We start from the raw sequence: 22,986 nt of genomic DNA, 5'->3' as shown, positions 1-22,986 counted from the left end.
CACCTCACAGGTCGTTGAAACCACAGCTAAACAAAACCATGCACTGTACCTGTACAAAAATACCCATCGCGCACAGACACCTATTGCTAGCCATAGAAAAAAATAAAAAATGATCCTAAGTCATGGTGCTGGCTCTTTTGTACAAAGGCACTTTGGCTAACCAAGCATAAGTTACATGTATCTATGGCATGCAACTATCACACACTGTTGTGGTAATGAGAAGGTTAAAGCTCATTTGCACCCTCATCACCGTCTCTTTGAAAAACGTAAAAAAGATATCTACAGTCAAGCATATTGAACTGGAGCAGAAAATGTGGTCATTCGCTAAAACGGGTTGTCATTGGGCGACACCTAACGGATATGCAACAGCATTACTTTTCTTAAACATGAACAAGCACGTGAAAGATAAACTTAATAAGAATGCAGTTTTAAAATGCCATTGTGCTTCTTATCATAGTCTTTTTGTCCAGTTTTCATTTTTTATACCTGCTATTCTTTAAACGCGTGCTCATGTCTCCCAACAGCACGGTATATTATTTCTCTCTTCTTCCAATTATTCACAATTGTATCAATCTTACAATTAGGCTCCCTAATCTACGTTATATATCTATAAATATCTACTTTATGTTGAACTTCGAGGTGCACTAAATACGGGAAACAACAAAGTTGTGTTATTTGTTCTCATTAGACATGATAATTAACGCTTTGAAGTGTCACACCAAGCAAGATGATATCATTATCAGTAAAAATAGTACCCGCTGATTCTTGGTTTAGGAGGATACATGTTTAAATGACGAGATAAAACTGCGATGTTACGTTCTTCACAGAACCCTTCATCGTTGTTGATTGTTCATTTGTAGCCCTCATTTTTTTGTATTAGTAGATGATATAATCAAATAATTAGATTCGACATACTGATGAACCACTGAAACACGTGAATCTTTTTTTTTTCTTTTAGAACACTAATCTGGAAACTTTCTTTTCTTTTCAGTAGTGATATAAAGTAGGCAGTCAGAGAGACACGCTAGTCTTTGACTACCAATACAAACTTAAACTTAAACTTAAACTTAAACGATAGCGATAGCGATGCTCCATTGGGTTTCTCCAATGATTTATTATATATCTGTTATGTGGTTGTTGTGTTCCATTAATTGTGAGACTCATCATGCAGTACGGGTAGGTAATTATTAAACTTCGTTTCTAGCAACTTTGCTGCATGGATTAAAACTGTTTTATAAAAGTAAAAAGCATTAAAGTCCACTTTGTTTTCGAAAATACCAATGCCTTCAATAATTAGGACTTTCGGGGTTCATTGAAACCGCTTCTTAAAATATTAGACTACTGTTGTGTTGTTATTATTATTATTATTATTATTATTATTATTATTATAATAACTGCTGTTCAATATCTAAAGTAGACACGGTATCCAGTATGCAACATTGCAACGAGGATTTCTGAAGGGTTTGTAGGATTTTCAGAAAAAGTAAAGTCTTGGGGTGGGGACTGACCGACCGACCGTTGGTAACATCTAGACATTTTTTGGTATCCAAACTGATTTTTGTTCTTTGTCAACCTGCAAACATATTATCCATGTACTAAAGTACTGCAGTAATTGACACATTTTTGCTGTGAAGAGTACACGCGGTCCATCTGGTGGAAGCTTTTGTTACTTTTTTAAATTTACAACAGCACATGGCATCTGGCAGTCCACTTAAGGCAAAACAAAAGGTAAGACTATTTTATTTATTTACTTATTTATTTTAAATGCACATTTGTTTGATCTCACGATCACTTAATGACAAACGTATACCAATATGTAATACATTTTACAGTCTTTAGGCTAGTCATCTCAGCAGGATTTTTATATATATATATATATATATATATTGGTTTCGATTTATTAAATCTGTATTACATTTTTGTAACTAGTTTCATGTTAACTGCTGTATGTGTGTGTGTGTATATATATATATATATATATATATATATATATATATATATATATATATATATATATAATTACACATGCATGCACACTTAGTGGTGTTTGGAGACTGAAATTATTTACAGCAAGACTAGGTGTGGGGGATTGTACTGTTCATAATTACTCACTCGGACCTCTTACTTCCTAAATACCCTGGTACTGTATTTCTGAATAGATCCTTTTTCTCTTTAAAAATATACTAATTTTTTTAATGATCAAGACATCAAGTAGAGTGGAACCCCAACATGTTCTCCTTTTTCACAGAAAGCAGTACCCCCCAGGATGAGGAGGGGAGTTTGTTGCTCGATAACTTTGCTGTAATTACTCACTAAATATCATGGCATCCCTGAATAGATCATTATCTCCTCATTTAAAACTATGCTAAGGATTTTAATGAGCAATCCATCTCAGTGGGGACAGCCAAGACTGGTACAATATTCAATGTTGTGTTGTCCTTGGCAGTCCTTATCCCGAAACCTACAGTGTTTGTGAGGGTAAAATGAACAGACTGTCAAACCCAGCCATTCCACATTGGCAGTAAGTGGATCATATTAGGGGTACCGTCCTGTTTGAAACTACAAACAGAAGTGTTGAAGAAACAGGCAGATTAGGTAGAACAGCTGATGACGTGAAGAAAATGTACGGGAATTCCTCTAATGACGAGCATCCTATGCTCCCTGCAGAACCAAATGTATTGGGGAGCCGTGCACAAGACTCCCAGCAGTAGCTGTTGTAACGAGTAGATGGAGGCATTGCTCTTTACTGGCGCATTTTAAAATGGTGGTTGATGCTGAAGTCCCAAGAGAATGTCTGCAAATTTGTGGAATGTAGAGGTGGGCTGATACTTGTACTCTTTAATAACCTGTAAGCCTAAAGTATTTATCGGTAGGTATTAAAATAAATCCATTAATATGTTGATATCAAAACAAAAGTCTTTTTACCTCCGTTTTACAGTCGAGTACAAGTCAATGACAATTAACTTCCGCCTTGTGTTTTTTTTTAAAAACCGTCTGGAAGTGGATTTTCCTCTTGTAAGAGGTGCTGACATTTTTACTGCTGTTACTAGGCAACTGTCAACACATTTCCACAGCTGCAATTGGTTTGGAATCCTGCTGGAGGTGAAGCAGTTCTGTGGTTGTATGAGACCTTGAGTGAAAGAACGCATGTGTATTTTGATCAATATTTTACCGGCATCCCGTCAGACTAAAGTATTGGGAGGTACAGCCTCTATTATACCAGAATACCAAAATCTGTACAACTAAATGACATTGGTACAGCCATGCCGAGGCGGTTCTGGTCAGTCTGTACAGGTGGACGACAAGCTGTGCATTGTAAATGAAATGGCAGTGTGAGAGCCATTTAGCTGTCATGTGAGGTGTAGTGAAAGAAGGAGCTGACTGCAGTAATGATTATGAAGAGTGCCAGCCTGCTTCACAGAAAACTGCACCAAATGCCTGCAAAAGTGGTCCGTGTGAAAGACCCCAACATGCCTGCCAGGTGCAAGAAGAAAACAAAGGTCCTCTGTGGCCTGTGTCTCCTTTCTTATCCTTGCAGCAGAGAGCAATTGCTAGAGGGGATTTCACGAATAAAACCTTGTAAAGCAAGAATTGCTGTTCTTGAAGAGATTTAAGAAATATAACCTCCCCCCCAAGTCGTATCGTTGAATGACCAACCTCCTCTCCAGCAGGACACAGGACCATGTTTCCATCCCCTTTGGATTCATTCGTTCATTCAGTCCTCCTGAGTGTTTTATGGCATGTAAATGCAGTACTATATGTAATAGCAGTACCATGTAAATAAATCAAATTATCTCTGAAGGATTGTACTTGCCAATTGAACTTTTGTTTTGCATTTTTTCAAGGAATTGTTTCACAGACCACGCTTCAACTCTAATCATAACTTCCTTACTCCATTAAGTCCAAGATTAGCATGAATCGGAATCTGTGAAACTAGCCATTTGGCAAATATGAAAGCCCTGCGCTCCGTACAGTACGTGTGGTTGAAAACGAACATTTTGGCAGACTATTTTTTGTAAAATATTAACATTGTTTATACCGTCAAATGTTGTAAAGTGTTACCAGCAGTAATTGCCCCTCAAAAGAATACTGTAAAGCCATAAATATTTGCAAGCCTTTTATTACGCATTTTTTGCGTAATGGGGGAGAAAAAAACAAACATTTTTTGGCACGAATATAAAATTTCACTAACAATACATACTTCGTATATTGCAAAGGTCGCCAACGTTTCTGCAGCAAAATAGGTTGTATGGGTGTGATTCGCCAGATATTTTGGTCACAAATATATCTATGGCTTTACAGTAGTACAATATTGGCTCCCCTTATGTTTGCAGCAATACAAGAATGTTGCAACATAATTGTCTTTGGAGAACATGACATTGAGGTGGGGGGATTTTTTTCAGCGTAGATCCCTAATATAAATAATAAATTGTTGCACAGGTACAACATAACAGTAATTACTGCTACTATACAAGCAATAGCAAACATTAAAACATCCAATACGAAAATTAATTAAAATACAATACAGGGTAAAAACATTACTTAAGACATGAATGATAGATTTATGAAAGTGTGCCTTCATTCGTGTTAACTGCAACAGTTGGTGCCTCCCTTCTGGAAATCTATCTGGTAGGAACACTTTTGGTTGTCTGTTTCTGTATTACTATTTTTAAAGCTTGTTTACAGTGTTAGATTTACCTTTCTAATTGCAGGTTTACACTTCAAAGCAGTATGCACAGCGTTATGCTTTCCCATAGCTCCCTCGAGCCTGTGCAATGAGCCAAGTCATTTATGTATGCAATTTACCAGTTCCGTATCTCTTCCTTGTTTCATTACCAGTTGCCTAAGGCATTGGAAACGGATTAAAAAACCTACAGTATACAGAGGCACATTATACAGCAGCTTGAGTGATCTTTATTAAAATGTGACCATTTTTTGTACCAGTTGCTGCCAATTTTATAGTAACTGTTAATTTTGGTAATGAGTGCCTGCAGTAGATCCCACCTTATTAACCGCAGAGATTCCTGTGCTGTTCAGATGATGGTGACAGTGATTTATTTCACAGATCTGCAGATTAAACACACTTGTGCCCATACTGGATCGTACCATGTTTCTTAACTAACTTGGCTGTGCCCTCTTGTGGTGATCCACTGGGGAAAAAATGATTTTTATATAGTGTGTGTAACAAAAATATGTATATAATGTTAGTTAATGCCCAAATAAAATATGACTTTTTAATGGGCCTTTTTGCTGGAAACAATGGCCAGTTTAAGGTGTAGCAGTATTTTTTTTTCACTTTCACTGAATTATCATTGTTGTATTTGCTTCATGCTAGGGCGCTGTGGATCCAGACCTTGGACAGCTGACTTCAGGTATGGTTTGTTTTTATAATCTCTCTAACGGTTAACTGTCCACAGTCCTCTATTCCTTCTCTCTCGCGCACACACACACCGTTTTTAATGGCTGCTTAAACTTGGTGTGAGCTTAAACCCGAGTGGTCTGATAGAATATTTAGATAGATATAATATTTGGTTAGAATATATATATTATATAGACGTCCTCAAATTTGTTGGTACCCCTCCACAAAAAACGAAGAATGCACAATTATCTCTGAAATACTTTTGTCAGTTTCAAGTTAATTGGCATCCACCATTGTTTATTCCATATTTAATAGAAATCAGACCTTGCTTTTGATTTTATTCAACATAATATTGTAAATAAGAAAACAAATGAAAATGTCATGGACAAAAATGATGGGACCGCTAACCTAATATTTTGTTGCACAACCTTTAGAGGCAATCGCTGCAATCAAACATTTTCTGTAGCTCTCAATGAGACTTCTGCACCTGTTAACAGGTAGTTTGGCCCACTCTTTCTGAGCAAACTGCTCCAGCTGTCTCAGGTTTGATGGGTGCCTTCTCCAGACTGCAAGTTTCAGCTCTTTCCATAGATGTTCGATAGGATTCAGATCAGGACTCATAGAAGGCCACTTCAGAATAGTCCAATGTTTTGTTCTTATCCATTCTTGGGTGCTTTTAGCTGTGTGTTTTTGGTCATTATCCTGTTGGAGGACCCATGACCTGCGACTGAGACAGAGCTTTCTGACACTGGGCAGTACGTTTCGCTCCAGGATGCCTTGATAGTCTTGATTTCATTGTGCCCTGCACAGATTCAAGGCACCCTGTGCCAGGCGCAGCAAAGCAGCCCCAAAACATAACTGAGCCTCCTCCATGTTTCACTGTAGATATGGTGTGCTTTTCTTTGAAAGCTTCATTTTTTCGTCTGTGAACATAGAGCTGATGTGACTTGCCAAAAAGCTCCAGTTTTGACTCATCTGTCCAAAGGACATTCTCTCAGAAGGATTGTGGCTTGTCAATATGCATTTTAGCAAATTCCAGTCTGGCTTTATGTTTTTCTTTCAAAAGTGGAGTCCTCCTGGGTCGTATTCCATGGAGCCCACTTTTGCTCAAAAAGCGACGAATGGTGCGATCAGAAACTGACGTACCTTCACCTTGGAGTTCAGCTTGTATCTCTTTGGCAGTTATCATTGGTTCTTTTTCTACCATTCACACTATCCTTCTATTCACTCTGGGGTCGATTTTCCTCTTGCGGCCGTTCCCAAAAAGGTTGGCTACAGTTCCATGGACCTTAAACTTCTTAATAATATTTGCAACTGTTGTCACAGGAACATCAAGCTGCTTGGAGATGGTCTTGTAGCCTTTACCTTTACCATGCTTTTCTATTTTCTTTCTGATCTCCTCAGACAGCTCTCTCCTTTGCTTTCTCTGGTCCATGTTCAGTGTGGTGCACACAATGATACCAAACAGCACAGTGACTACTTTTCTTAATAATACTGCATTGTAACTGATCTATTAATTAGCAGTACAGCTTTGGCCAAAAGTTTTGCATCTCTCCTATATAATTAATTTTGCTTCAGTCAAATGAAGCCTGTGGAATAATGCTACGTTGACATATTGAATTACATACTGCTTTGCAGTTTTCCATACCTAATGAAAAGCTGACATTTAAATGTGACCTTTCAAAATCCAACATGCCTAACTACTACAGTACCATTATTATGGCTTCCGGTAGACTTGTGTGTGTGCGATAGACATATATATACATACAGTGCCTTGCAAAAGTATTCAGACCCCTGACCAATCCTCTCATATTACTGAATTACAAATGGTACATTGAAATTTCGTTCTGTTTTAAAATAAAATATCAAACACAAACTCAAAATCAGTTACTGTAAGGTGACATTGGTTTTATGTTGGAAAATATTTTTAAGAAATAAACTGAAATATCTTGCTTGCATAAGTATTCAACCCCCACACATGAATATTTGGTAGAGCCACCTTTCACTGCAATAACAGCTTTAAGTCTTTTGGGGTAAGTATGTACCAGTTTTGCACACAGTGTCGGAGTGATTTTGGCCCATTCTTCTTGGCAGATTTGCTCCAGGTTGTTCAGGTTGGTTGGACGACGCTTGTGGACCGCAATTTTCAAATAGTGCCACAGATTCTCAATGGGATTGAGATCAGGACTTTGACTGGGCCACTGTAGGACATTCACCTTTTTGTTCTTGAGCCACTCCAATGTTGCTTTGGCCTTGTGCTTGGTGTCATTGTCCTGCTGAAAGGTGAATTTCCTCCCAAGCTTCAGTTTTTTAGCGGACTGAAGCAGGTTCTCTTGCAGTATTTCCCTGCATTTTGCTCCATCCATTCTTCCTTCAATTTTAACAAGATGCCCAGTCCCTGCTGATGAGAAGCATCCCCACAGCATGATGCTGCCACCACCATACTTCACTGTAGGGATGGTGTGTCTTGAGGCATGGGCAGTGTTAGGTTTGCGCCACACATAGCGCTTTGAGTTTTGGCCAAAAAGCTCTATCTTGGTCTCTTCTGACCACAAAACCTTTTCCCACATCACAGCTGGGTCACTCTCATGCTTTCTGCTAAACTCCAGACATGCTTTCAGATGGTACTTTTTGAGTAACGGCTTCTTTCTCGCCACCCTCCCATACAGGCCAGTGTTATGCAGAGCTCTTTATATAGTTGACTGGTGCACCATTACTCCACTCCCAGCCACTGAACTCTGTAGCTCCTTCAAAGTGATTGTTGGCATCTCTGTGGCTTCTCTCACAAGTCTCCTTGTTTGAGCGCTGAGTTTTGAGGGACAGCCTTTTCTTGGCAGTGCCTGGGTGGTGTGATGCAGCTTCCATTTCCCGATTTATTGATCTAACTGTGCTCTCTGGGATATCCAAACAATTGGATATTATTTTGTACCCTTTCCCTAATCCTATGCGTTTGTATTTTATCTCTAACTTCTGTAGAATGCTCTTTGGTCTTCATTTTCCTTCAGATTCACAGCCTGACCAATGATCCTTCAACAGTGGGGGTTTTTATCCAGAAAATGTGACGGCAACGTTAATGGTTCACAGGTGGAGGCCAATGGTAAGGTAATTGTGTTCTCGTTAGGGCAATTTCTTTCATCCGTGTAAACTGGGAGCTTCCACAGCACAGGGGTTGAATACTTATGCAAGCAAGATATTTCAGTTTTTTATTTTTCTTAAATATTTCTCAACATAAAACCAATGTCACCATCCAATAATTGATTTTGTTTCTGTGTTTTAAAATAAAATATCAAACAGGATGAAATTTCAATGTACCATTTGTAATTCAGTAATATGAGAGAATTGGTCTGAATTTTGCAAGGCACTGTTATATATATATGTATATATATGTGTGTAAAATGTATTAACTTGCTACCTTGCCAATACTACCTAGCTGTTTAATGTATCTAATTTCTTTTCATTGTTTCACAGTTTAAGTGTTTTTTCAAAGGTCTTCAACATGTCCATTCCAGTGCACTAGGGTTTGATATCAGGGGTGTATTCTCTGGGTGTGTGTTTCCCCTTTTTTTTTTTTTTTTTTTAAAGTCCTTGTGCTTGTTTCATGTGACATCAGTCTTGAAACAAAGAGCCCAGTATTTAAGAATTTACTAAGAACTACCTATAATAATTGCAGACAAAATTAATGGGAGATTTTTTTTAAAAATATAATAATTTGACATTGCTTTTTTGACCTCTTACCTGTTGTCAGTCACAGAATGTAAAGCTTGAATCTGGGTAGCCTCACGTAGCACCATGTTTGAAAAATAACATTGTCTCAAACAGGTTTCACGAACTGCAAACCTGTTTCTATTGATCAAAATGGGCTTTAAAAAAAACAATCCTTCACAAAACTGTCCTGGCTGTGTGAATAGGCCCCAATGTTCCAAATGGCAGAAGTGTACATTTGTTTGACTTAAATGTTTGTTTGGTTTTTGTATTTGGTTGGTTTAAACAATAAGATTCTGGTATGTGTTCCCATTTTTAAAATAAAATGACATGCACTCAGTGCTTACTATATATTTAAATTCTTGATGTGATTGGAAGGATTCTGTTTTACACAGAAAAGACTAGTGTGTTATGTGATTGACCTGTAAAAATTTGTATTTTATACAAATACTCTTACATTTAATGACCAGAAAATATATTTCATGACCTTTAATACAGCTATCCTTGGAGAAAGTGAGATTTAAATGTTTTAATAGAGCATTTTTAGTTTAACATTGTGAAAGGCAATCTGGTATCTAGAGCTGGGGAGCTGTGCTCATGAATTTAGGTCTAAGCAGTTTACAAAGTATACCCTGTAACATACAAGTTGTGTGGTGTGTGTGTGTTTTTTTCTTTTTTTTTTTTTTTTAGAAATGGAACCAACACTTCATGGCTTTTTCCCTCTAAGAAGCTGCCATGTTACTATGTTTGAAGATTATGGAGATTTGTTTTCCCCTGTATTTTTGGGCTCGAACCCACCTCCTATTTGGTGCAACTGGACTATTGTGGCTGACCAAGGGAAGCAAATTATTTTGCACTTGTACCAGTTTGCATCCAAGGAAAACTGTGAGATGAATGAAGATCAAATCATCTTTGAGGAGTTTCCTGCTAGGATGGAAAAGCATACATTGAATGGATGCTGGAACGAACAATTTTACACTTCTCAATCCAATATTCTTTATGTGTTTTGGCTTTCCATGGGCAGTCCAAGCATTGGTAATGGAGGATTCTATGGGAATTACGACATTTTTGAGGACAACCTGCCCATAGATAAGACTGCGTTGCCAATATTACATCAGATTAGGGGCACTCCCCCAGTTGATCGAGAAGATAACATCATCAAAAATCTTAAGGATAAGAAAAGTTCCTTGGGTAATGAGATGGAAGAAACTACAGAACATTTTGTGCAAAATCTTACCCCATCTATGACAAGTGTGTACATTGAATCGCCTTCCTTTTTATTGCATGAAGAGAGAAGTCATATTCCTACTACTGTAGAGCAGTCTCCTCTTCCCCTCGGGCAACTCGGTGAAAATTCTGCAAGTGCAGCTCTGTACTTGTTGAGCACAACTTCATTTCCGACACAAAGCACATGGAGTGAAGCATTTAGCACTGAAGACCACGAAGATATTAGCAAGACTGGGCACACTAAGCTTTATAAGCATCTGACCACTCAAAGTGAAACTGAATATCTTGAAAGCTATAAACATGACCAACATCCACAAATCACTACTCCAAATGCAATAGAAAGCCAAGCAGAATATCCAGAAAGCAATCGTGACCAACATTCACAGAGAATTACTACTCCAATGGAAAGTGAAACTAAATATGTACAAAAGTATAAACATGACCAGCATTTACAAAAGAGAACTACTCCAAATGAAATAGAAAAATACCTAAACTATAAACATAACCAGCATGCAAAGGAAAGGGAAAAAGAACATCAAGAAAATAAACACGACCAGCATTTACAAAGGATTACTACTCCAAATACAATGGGAAATGAAGAGGAATATTTTGGAAGCTATAAACATGACCAGCATGTAATAGAACGTGAAACAGAATTTTTAGGAAACTATCGACGTCAACAAATTACTACTCCAAATGCAGTGGAACGTGAAACGGAATATGTAGGAAACGGCCGTGACCAGCATTCACAAAGGATTAGTCCAAATGCAATGGCAAAGGAAGAGGAATATCTAGAAAACGTTAAACATGACCAACGTTTGCAAAGAATTACTACTTCAAATGCAATGGAAAGTGCAGAGCAACATCTAGAAAAAGACTGGCATGTAATGGCAGGTAAAGCTGTAAGCAAGAGATTCCATATAGTTAATCCTACTGAGAGTGAGACTTTGTTCAGAACTGTTCATTTGCAGTCAAAGCTGCCTGAAATCCAGTCTGAGGCTTTGGACTTTGGAGATTTGGAAGCAATGGCTGCTTTGGATTTAAGAGGTGACCTTGAACTTGAACCAACCAGAGTCCAGTCCTTCTCTTTGGAAAGTATGTTTCTTGGGATGCATGACACCCCCGCTGAAGAAAGGTTTGTAGTAGATGCACAGCCTTTAAATAAAGCTAGGCTGGAAGACGTGGATGGTGTTTGTAGTTCTTGTGAATTATCCAGAGTGTTTGTGGTAGCTACAAGTGGAGAAGAGGTTGTAGAAAGTTTGATCCCTACTTCATTTGCAGACAAGTTCAAGCAGTCTCAAACCTTTGCTGATAAAAGCAATAGTGCACCATACCTTCCAATATCTACAGCTAATTATCTGGAAACCGTGGAATCTAATCAAACATTCAAAAACATCCGTAACTCCATAGAAGTGTCACGGGTAGTCTTTCAAAGCAGAGTTGAAAGTCTAGATGGCGGTGAAGACCATGAAATAAGTCCCATATTGACTAATCGTGAGTCCACTTACAGGGTTAATGGAGATAAAACTGGTTCTGTCACCCCAGGACTTTTAGAGGAGGCTCCTGAAATTAACCAACAGCTAAAATTCACAACTCATCCATCTGAATCTAATTCATCTCTTAAGCAAGATGGCATTGAAGTACAGATACAAACTGGGAAACTCTGGACCAATGCAGCTTGGGAAGAATCGGTTGGAACCACAGATTCTGTTAATAGAAGTGAGAGAAACACATTTGCAGAGATAAGAGTGAATGGTGCCAGCCCTCTAGAACCACTCCATGAAGGCCCAACATCAATTGCACATGCATTTAACGTCTCTGGTTTGTATTTTCTGTTTTAAAATACATTTCGGAATAATTCAGAAAAACCTAGATTGATTTCTTTTCTGCTTTTCACAGATGGTGCTTACAGATCCCACAGAAATGTTACTCCGCTTGTTCATTTTCCTGGAGGTAAGGATATATACTACTTTGGGTGTGTATAGATTATTTTCTATAGATCCAGATTTAATCTAACAAACCCTTAGCTATTGAATATTTGGTAAACTACATATTACCTGCTATGTAGCTTAAGTAGTGCTATGTATGCTTGTTTTTTATTTTTTAGCATGGCTGTTTGGCTGTCAATTCTGTTGATTTTATAGGCTTTTCTGATGTTTACTCAAATTTTACAATGTTTACATTAGTCAACTTATAGTAGTTTATGAATCTATATGCAATTGGTGTTTATAGTTAAGATGTATTTTAGGATATTGCAGCAGTAGAAACAATTTAAAATGGTTCGGTACAATTTCAATGGATTTTGATAATGGATCATTTATTCGTGTTGAAAGCAATCTCTTGGCGTGCGCATGGTATTCATAGCTCAGTAAAACGTACAAAAATGATATCTTATTTCGGGAAACAAATATGACATTGCCTTCCTGCAAGAGATGCATTTGACTGAGGATGAATCTCTCAAATGCAGCTGGGTGGGCCATGTCATTGCATCCTGCTACAGCTCTAAATGTAGGAGTTGCTATCCTTATTAAAGTGGTGGCTACTGTCGCAGAAAGGGGTAAAATAGCAATTTAAATTGTTATTGGTAACAACTTATTTTAGTTTAATATTTATGCACCCAACATAAATCCATTTTTTGCAAACCTTTCAAAAGAAATATAAAACTTGGGGGCAGCACCGGCAATCCTAGCAGAGGATTTCAACACTGCCATTAACGCAGATATTGACAGTCGTGTACTTCATAAATAAATTAGTACAAGAAGTACCTCGGCAGATATAAATTCTGTAAATATAGTTTGCGAAGAGATTGGTCTCACATTCCTGGAGAACATTTAACCCCTCTGCAAGGGAATACGCTTTTATTCTGGTCCTCACCAGTCATACTCAAGAACTGATTTATTTTCTCACATCCAATTCTTTGCTAAAAGATATAGAAAATACCTCAATTGAACCAATTACTTTATCAGACCATGCCCCCAGTAACTTTGAAACTAAACCCAGTCTATAATAAAAAGCACACTCCTGGAAAAGTAGCACCTACTTTTATTAAATAAGAATTGTGCTACATTTATTGGAGAAGAGATTCATGACTTTAAAAATATCAATAAGAACCCGGAAACATATCCTTTTTAATATTATGGGACACATGAAGAGCCTACCTTAGGGTAGGATCATTGCTTTTTCTGCATCCAAAAGAAAAAAATGAAGGAAATAACTGATTTAAAGTAGAAATTCAAAAGATGCCTATCAAGTTTAGTAGTAAAAGGTTTGAATTGCATTAGAATACTAAAGCATAATTTAATACTAAATCACTTCCTGGGGGGGGGAGTTTGCCATCTAATTCTATTAAGCACATCAAAGAAACATCCTTTATTTCTGCAGTCAGATCTGAGTAACACTAAAAACTAATCAGTAAAAATCTAATGAGTTTGTTTAATTTTTACAATAATTTGCACTCTTCTAAATCTCATTTCAATGCTGAAGGCTTGTATGACTAAGCTATCAATTCCCAAGCTAGATGAGATGGATCAGTTAATATTAAATGAACAAATAACCTTGAATGAGGTTAATCTAGCCAATAGTAAAAGCCTTGGGTCGATGGTTACCCAGCTGAATTCTTAACATTTCAGGGTCCTATTGGCACCATTATAAGTGTTACAAGAAAAAGTACAAAGTTACCAAATTCTATGTACAAAGCAAGTAATTAATCCCTCAAACCCAAAGATCCACTAGATGTACAGAGTTATCATCCTATCTCCGATGCAATGTGATACTAGCTTCCAACTAGACTACAAAATTTTACCCAAACTTATTTACCCTAATCAAACTGGATTCATTAATGGCAGATCCTGGTTACTGGTACTACCTGACATTTCAATCAAAGATTATTATTATTATTATTATTATTATTATTATTTCAATTGATTTGGTTTACAAAACCTAATGTCATTCTCCTGTAGGACAATTTGAAGTTTGATGTGGTTGCTTCTTATGAAATGATAAATGTAGAAATGCGTGGTCCACCTAGGTGTCTCTGTAAGATGGTCTCCTAACTCATTTTCATCAAATCTTGAATAAAATTACTTTAATAGTAGAAAACAATTTATATGGTTCTTCACTAATTTGAGGAAATCCGAAACTACAATTTTAAACCAAAGTCCTTTATCAATGAACTTTGGTAAGAAATCCAAGACAGAATTCACTTATTTTGGGAGAAAAATAGAATGTCATTTAGATCCTTAGTAGAACAGTTTTAATTTTACAGGATGGTGAATCCCAATTGACTACTCTAATTATAAACTCCCATCAATTATGGTCCCTGATGACAATGTTCAAGATATAATTAGGTAGTCCAAGCTTCATACTGTATATCCCTAAAAATAATGCTTCTATAAAACTGATGTGGACTAATTGACAAGCCCTGAACATTGTCACAGTGTGCTGATTTGGCATGGATGACCCAAAGTGTATGCACAATTTATTTACGGGTTCATGACCATGCTATAGGGCGTTTCTGTGCACTGTTGCCTGCCATGTAGCTGGAGATTCTCCTTTTAGCTTTTGCTTCAGGACCTGCAGGCTGTGCTTCATGAATGCTTCAGTGGCAACTGCATGTTGCATTATTTCACATTTAAAACATGACCCTGTTTTAAATGCAACCATTGATCTTCTCATTTAAGACTATTTTTTGTTTCAGAGTATTTGTTTGAAGTATCTATTGAAATGCAAATTAATCACACTGGAAGCGAGAGCTTGGAGGATTTGGAAAGGACACTCTTGATATTGTTGGAGAATCTGGTGAGCAGAAGGTTTTTATTTAAACGAAGAATGGCAATAAAAATGGGGTTTCAAATACAGAATCTGTGTGGCTGCTCAGTGTTTGTGTTTTAACTCCAATTTTTTTAAAATAGTTTTATGCTTTCTAGATTTTTGGATTAATTCAATTGTGCAATAACAGGAAATGAAAACATCTAAACGTGTGTGTATGTATGTGTATATATATATATATATATATATATATATATATATATATATATATATATATATATATATATATATATATATATATATATATATATATATAAAAAAATGTATGTATCTTTGCAGATACAAGATGATTTGAAGCATTTGCATCCACCCAAAAGTATCGCTTTGAAACGAGTTAAAAGGTACAGTACCTATATTGATGGCTATTAATACCCCATTGGTAACAGATATGGACATAACATACTGCATATCCAACAAACCAATAGTTTGGTTTTGCTGAATTTGCTCAGAATTCTCAGGCTGCTCAGACACTTGCCTAGAGCACACCTTAACCTTGACGTTCTGTTTCCACAACATTCCCAAAGACCGTTCTTTATTTTACCATGACCTTAATGTTCTGATTTGAGTTGCACCCAGAACTAACCCATACAAAATTATCAACATCATCTAAATATAGGTATGTCTGCAGAAATGTGTGTTTAGTGCTTGATCCTCTTCCTGAAAAGTAGGGTGTGTGTGAAATTACTAAAATTTAAATTTAATGTGCCTTTTTTTAAATGCCTGCATTGTAAATCATTATTTAAAATTGATATCTCATGGAAGCTCAAAGCTAATTTGTGTAGCTCTTTTTATTTTTTTTTTTTATTGCAGATTGAAATCTGGTCTTCTGTTCATACTATGGCTACACTTTGGCTTTGGAGGGAGAAGCATGCATTTATTGATTCAGTCTTACTTGCAAAGACTTGTGAATAGGCCTGTGGCAGAGCTGGGAACCAAGAATGCTCTTGTGAGTTCTGTATCAACAGAAGGTAATGCATTTGAATGCTTTAGGACCAAGGGAACGGTGGGTAAAGATTTGTATTCGATTGAACTACAGTAGCATACATTTTTGTTTATATAACTTGACGTTGTGGTGCAAAATACCAAGTCTGAAATAATGATTTGTCTGGAGTCGCAGGCTGTGTATGTATTTATTACATTGAGTGACACTGACAATTTTTTTTTATTTTCATACATTGTACACCACTGTGAATGAATTGAGTAATAGATAATGTAAATGTCAACAATTCAGAAGTGTACTTTGGAAGTGTATGGCAGTTTGCACAAAGGTTTAATTATTTTTTATATAATTACTTCCTTCCAAACTCATTTGAGTGTAACACAGACTGTGTGAAATATAAGTGCACAGTGTTCTCTATGTTAATATGGTTTTGTTCAATTAACCTAGTCTTGTGTTTAATTTTATATAGTAACAACTATGCAACCTAAAAAGATCCAATTCCCTGACCATGCTTTAAAACTTAATATAATTGACATGTACTGAGCTTGTGAAATATGGCATTTGAAGAAAACTTTTAAAATGGTTGTATAAAACCCTGAAGACAGGTTTGTTTGAAACTTTCCCTTTTAACTTAATTGAATTATTCCAGAACATGTCTTGAATTTGAATAAACGTTGAGCCCTACATAACTATTCATCTTCCTGTGCTGTTTTTAATATGATTATTAATACCTGATAAGGAGTCATTCATAGCGGTAACATTTGCACAAAATTCTATATGCTTTTCTGAAAAGTAATTCAGATTTAAAGTCAAATATTTTTCGATTTTGTTCAAAGTCAACACAGAAAAGTGACACTTTCACAACCGTAACAAGTTGATTTTTAGTTTGATACCACATCACTGATTGGGAATGTTATGTTGCAGATGTAAACGAGTGCAGTACCGAGATGCTGCTGTGCGATGCCCATGCCGATTGCTTCAATGATTTTGGCACTTACACATGCCGATGTCAGGACGGCTTTGAAGATCGGTCTCGAGCAGGCTTGGGTGGCACGATTTGTGTTAATGTTGCAGGTATGTATTTAACAGAATGTGTTTTTAAAAACTGAATGACTTCCTTGAAGTGAATAGCTTCAAAATGCATTCTTAGTCCTGCTACATTTGTAATGTTGGGTAGATCAGCCCAAGTGTCTCTTGTTGGTCAGCGATGGAGAGGGGTATAGCTGCAGACTCGCACCGCGTAGCTCTCGCAGGGTAGTGCTGCATGCGCAACTCATAGTAGACGTCCATAATATGCTACAGCCTGATCACATACGGCTGATGAATTTAGGATACTAAAAACTAAGTTTATTTCATAACAGTAACCCAAGCCTAAGCTTTGTGGGGTATTGGCTGTAACTTTAAATACACACAACAATAACCTAGCCCTAAACTTAAGGTTCGTGGGGTATTGGCCCTGGATCACCAATTCACAGTGTAATCGCTATTTCTCCCCCTTCCATACCGTGTTTATGGTCACGTGGTAGGGGTGTTGAGGGTGAATGAAGCACAATGTAAATTACGAGTTGCGAGAGCTACACTGTGTGAGCCTTCGCTCCTACAGCTATATACTTTTTGCCGATGGCACAGCAGTGTCTAGCCAGCAAAACGAAAGCAAACTTAACCCTATGCAGTCAATTTATTAAGTGCGCGTCAGGCGTGTCGGGTCCAATTTATTTTCACATGCGCATTTAATTTTAGACGCGCCGTTTAAGTTTTTTTTTTTTTTTCCCCACAGTCAAACGGATTTGCAAGGCCCTGCATATCAACAAAACACTCACTAGACATCTCCAGCCACGCCCCACCCTTTCGTTCGCTATAGCTTTCACATATGCTGAGAAATAAGTCGTACATACCGATCAACCATCTCCCTGATCACTCGTTTTATCAACAAATGCCTCAATAGTGCGATCCAAGTCATTTTATTACTATAACATCTGAAAAAAGCTCTGCAAATGTCCGTGATATTCTCTGAGCGCTGATGCAGTCAGTCAGCTTGTTTCCTTATGGCCTCCATTATCAGATGCCAGGGGCAAGTATAACTATTCATGAGATACGCCCCTTTTTTTTTTTTTTTTTGTCTCGGCTCCTGTCGCTCCCACTCGGCCATTGAATGGTTTTTCCCAGCTTTTTCCGGAGAAAAAACGACAACCTGTTTTTTGCGTCTTTTTGATGTCGGACAGGGTCCGACATTGGACCTGAAAGGAATAATTGCAATGTCGGACCAGGTCCAACATAGGACCGCAAAGGGTTAATCCAAAGAGGCAGATCACCTAGATGGTGCTGGTTTATGGTCTGTAAAGACATTTCTGGCTAGTCTATGGAAAATGTAATTCCAAGCTACATATTCAGTAAGATATATACTTACTGTTTACAAATTACAATCCCCCCCCCCCCTAAAAAAAAAAAAAAAAAAAAAAAAAAAACTAATTTACAGGCCTTTTTAGACCTGATATGCTGTTATGAAAACTGTTTGACAATGTTGAATAATCGAGCATTAATTAATTAAACTAAATCAGATAGGCCAAGGTTTAGTTTTATTGTATCTCCAGAATCTCCAATTTAGGTGCTTGATGTAACTTTTTAATTTTATATTTTCAGGTTCAAAATCACCCACCCTCTTGGAAGCCTTAACTGGCTCTGGATTTGTGTTAATTGTGTTTCTATTGCTTTCCATGGTTGTCTTGGCAGTTGTTTATAAAAGACAGCAACAAGGAGAATTTGTTCATTGTGATAATCTGGAATCTGCCGTATCGCAGCAGTGTTTGCAAACTCACAGTGGTGGACTTCATCAAAAGGGTGACTTGGTTGAGCCTAAAGAGTGTGGCCCTAGAGAAGGCTTGCCTCTTACTCAGTTAAAGTATTTCTGTGGCTCGGAAAGAATTGGTTCTGGAATGTCTGGAAACACACAGGGAGATGACCTGAGCATTGCTGACGAACATGCAAGATTATAAGTAAGTCTGCACTTTTGTAATCCTCAGCTACCATATTGGTATAAGGTACATGTGTAATTATTTGCAGTGATATATAGTTTGTCTAGCCATGCTCATGCATGAGGTTGGTATAGAATCACACAAAAGGTCTGTCATAAGTAACTGGATTTCAGCCAAAATTTCTTTTAAGGCGCGTCTTGTTTGAAACAGTACTGATCTTGTTATGTATTGGTTGTAAGGGAGGGAGGTCAGTTCATTGCTTTCCATCTGATGCTGCTGGTAGAAACCCAAAGTACAATGTTTTATGTCCTGAGTGTATTTTTATTTAGTAACAATCCCTTATGTTAATTTTAAAAGTATATTGTTCCGTGTGCCTTGTGCCTAAATGTCTGTCTGTGATGGGGAAATCCTCACTGTCAACAGTGTGTTTGTACAGATCTGCATGTGATGTGTATCTCTACCACTAGGGGTCAGATTATACCACTTGAGTTGGTCTGTTCTGGTCTTCCTTCACATTAAAATCTCAACTGCTATACTGCTATTTACTGGATTTTTTTTTTCTGGGGTGGAAGGGGTTTGCATACAAAAACATAACATTCCACAACTTTTTTTCAAAAAATAGTGCTTCCTTTGAGACGCAATGCTGTTTATTCTTTCAGGAATGAGGGGGTTTTGTACAAATATCGACATTTAGTAGAACCTTGGTGTGGTGTAATGCAAGGGGCTGGAGCTGGGGTTCCTCCCTTTGTCATCCCCCTAAAATTACTTGTCAGTCACCCTGTTTAAACTCTAGCCAACTCCCTGATTTTCTTTTCTTGCTTTTCAGTTTGTGTTTTTACCATGCAGACGCAAACTTAAACTTTTGCTTTTCAATCCATTTTAAAATGACTACTCTCCCAAGGCAGCTTTCATTTTCATCTGAGTTTTTTTTTCTCTCCTTCTGGCTGTCTCCCTTCAAATTCAATAAAATCCACTCAACCTGCTTCTCCTGTATCTGACAGTGCTGCCGAAGATTTCCATCAAGCCTCCGCCAGTCCAGCTGCTTTAACCTCTGCTCATCCGGCTGTGCCCGGTCCCGTGTCTCCGCACCCCAAGCTCAAGAAGCTCCCATTCCTCCTTACCACTCTAAACACATTAACCCTCCGCATGATTCTCCATTGCAACTTTTTCACAAGGATTGGCCCATCGACAAACTCCTGAAAGATCGTTTAAAAAAGGATTGCCCATTACAGCGCGGTGTGATTTTGGGCTCCTTTTTTTTGTTACATATTGCGATTCAATATCGGCAGAGCCTGTTTTTGCCCCCTCAGATGTCACAGCAGAGATACAAACTTGTCAGGTTACGCTCCGCCCCTGCTGTGCAAGCTTCACTCTCTTCTGATCCAGCGACTACACCTCCTCAGTCTTCAATTTCATCTGAACACTGTGGTGTGTTGGGTGTTTTTTTTTTTTTTTTTTAATATAACATGCAACTCATTCATCCTCTTTCCACCTCAATACAGTATCTGACCGCCTGGATGCGCTAGATAACAGAATCACTCCCTTGGAACTGGCAGCCATTACTTCCTCATCAGTCACCAGCAGCAGTGCTCATCACTCCCGCTGCTTCAGCCACGACCACACCTGCTCTTGAGTTGTCAATCGTCACTCTAGTGACCGCCTCTAGTTCTGGATCCTCTTTTTGTAGTTCATCGCCACTCTCTGCGACTCGACACAACACTTCCCTTTACCCATTCCTCTATTCAGCTAACTGGTTTTCATCTAAATTCCTCTGTTTGCAGTCTTCTGACTTCAGCTCAAGATTATATGGCTGATGGCCTCACTCCTTCTACCCACTCCTCCTGTTCAACCGGATGATCTATATTCACAACCTTCTGTAAGCAATGTCACATCTCCCTTAAACCAGGATTTCATTGTTTCTTTTTTATTATAATAATTTTATATAGCACCTTTTTTAAAAGCAACATCTCAAAGTGCTTTACAAACAAACAATAGTCAAAATGCCTTTCTAAAGTTTAGTTTTTTTTAAGCTAGATTTAAAAGCATTAAGTTCAGAATCCCTGATCTCTTTAGGAATGCTATTCCAAAGTTTTGGGGCATAACAACAAAAAGCCCTGTCGCCCATAGAACGTAGGTGAACAGAGGGAACTCGTAACATTCCAAGATCAGTTGAGCGAAGGTTGCGTGAAGGGGTGTAGACTGATAAGAGATTGGAGAAATACTATGGAGCCAAACCATGTAAAGCCTTAAGTAAAATTTTAAAATCGACACGAAAACCTGACAGGCAACCAGTGCAGGGACTCTAGAACAGGAGTGATATGGTCCCTTACACGTGACCCTGTCAGGATACGAGCTGCTGAGTTCTGAAAATGTTGTAATTTGGACAGTGTACTTTTGGAGACGCCTGCAAGCAGAGCTTTACAATAATCGGACCTTGGAAAAAAAAATGCATGAACCAGCTTTTTAGCTACAGAAGCAGAAATCGTAGGTCGCACCCTAGCGATGTTTCTATGGTGGAAAAATGATGCCTTAACTCTGTATTGTCACAGTTAAGATGCAGAAAATTTGATGTCGGGAAAACTATCAGAAAGGCAATCAGCAAGAACAGAGGCAGCAACGTCATATTTAGTATGCACATAAATGTGGGTGTCATCTGCATAAAAATAATTCAAGCCATGTAATTTTAGTATGTGACTGACAGGATGGCGTGTGTGACTTCAGGCCAGAAGCAGGAACTGAAACAGATACTGCAGGTAGGGTGCAATGGCGTTTTGCGCGGTATTTATTTTCCAAAAATAACAAAATAAAGGTTTAAACAAACCACTTTCTCACAGAACGAAAATAAATATTTTAAATAAAACAAATCTTGAACACGCAACAATACATAAATCGCTCGGGCTGGGCAGTAGCCGTCACTGACAGACTTATTTTTAGTTTAGTTTTTGTTTTCTTTTAATTTTACTTCACTCTTGTGCCTCCTCACAAACTCTCCCCGTGCAACCGATCTGCAGGTCTCTTATATTCTGGCCGAGGGGTTAACTAGCTAGTTATTATCTTATTACCCCTTGGCCAGAGTCTGCATGAGTTTAAAATGATGCGCAACTGTTAATTAAATACTCAGTAGCTGATCAGTAATGCATCTTCATGAGGTTCTGAAAACACACACAACAATAACACATAATGGTGGTGGCTTTTGTCCACGCCGCAACAATCATACAATAAATCATAATATAATAATACAAAACATACAACTACAGGGGCGGGGTGAACCCCGTCAGTGACCAGGGGGAAACATGTAAATACTAAATAGCAGAGGGCCCAAAATTGAGCCTTGTAGGACACCAGATGTTACCAGCCCAACCTCAGAACTAAAACCGCCAAGAGAGACAAAGTGTTGACGCCCAGTAAGATGAGACTGAAACCATTTTAGTGCAATGCCAGAAATGCCAAACAAACTTCCTTACCTATCACGTAGGATGGCATGACTTGGTGTTGAATGCAGCACGAAGATCCAAAATAATTCAAATTGATAACGCACCCGAGTCAGCTGCTGTAAGATCGTTTGTAACTTTATCAAGGGCAGTTACAGTACTGTGTAGTTGTCGAAACCCAGATTGCAAAGGTTCATAGTTTATTTGCAGAAAAGACAAGCTGCATATCTCCCTGGGAACTATCAAAACTTATTTAGCTGGAATTCAATACCATTATTGCCTATTGTGCATTTTCTCTCTTGTCTATCCCTGCTATTTGCCTCCTATTTAGGGGAATGGCAAAATGTCCTGCCTTCCCGTCTCTCTATCACATCTCCATTCTGTGCCAAGGTTGCTTTTTCCTTTTGAAGATCTAGTCATGGAATTCCTTTGTCTTTCTACATTTTTGGTTTTCTTTGTCCTGAATTTGCTGTCCCCCTCTCCCTCAAGTTTTCCCTCCAGGGGCCTTCATTCCTGACTCGGTCTCCT

The 22,986-nt window shown here is 37.9% G+C and overlaps 1 protein-coding gene across 3 annotated transcripts; it reads left to right on the top strand.

The window, feature by feature from the left end:
• Nucleotides 1-852: 852 nt before the first annotated feature.
• LOC131737166 (uncharacterized) lies at nucleotides 853-19,568 on the top strand. Of its 3 annotated transcripts, none has more exons than XM_059024442.1 (10): nucleotides 853-1,176; nucleotides 1,635-1,728; nucleotides 5,336-5,372; nucleotides 9,752-12,109; nucleotides 12,188-12,241; nucleotides 14,985-15,085; nucleotides 15,395-15,456; nucleotides 15,926-16,083; nucleotides 16,980-17,129; nucleotides 18,696-19,568. In XM_059024442.1, exons 1-10 carry the CDS (start codon nucleotides 1,166-1,168, stop codon nucleotides 19,046-19,048), a joined length of 3,378 nt encoding a protein of 1,125 aa, XP_058880425.1. In that variant the 5' UTR covers nucleotides 853-1,165; the 3' UTR covers nucleotides 19,049-19,568. The 3 variants fall into 3 exon arrangements, with proteins under 3 accessions (XP_058880425.1, XP_058880428.1, XP_058880426.1); XM_059024445.1 differs by having other exon boundaries at nucleotides 854-1,176; nucleotides 1,602-1,728; XM_059024443.1 differs by lacking the exon at nucleotides 1,635-1,728 and having other exon boundaries at nucleotides 854-1,176.
• The last annotated feature ends 3,418 nt before the right edge of the window (nucleotides 19,569-22,986 follow it).

Source organism: Acipenser ruthenus, chromosome 5 (assembly GCF_902713425.1).
Source record: "Acipenser ruthenus chromosome 5, fAciRut3.2 maternal haplotype, whole genome shotgun sequence".
Classification (NCBI taxonomy): domain Eukaryota; kingdom Metazoa; phylum Chordata; class Actinopteri; order Acipenseriformes; family Acipenseridae; genus Acipenser; species Acipenser ruthenus.
The sequence above is the reverse complement of the archived record's forward strand: the minus strand, read 5'-3'. Positions and strand labels throughout refer to the sequence as shown.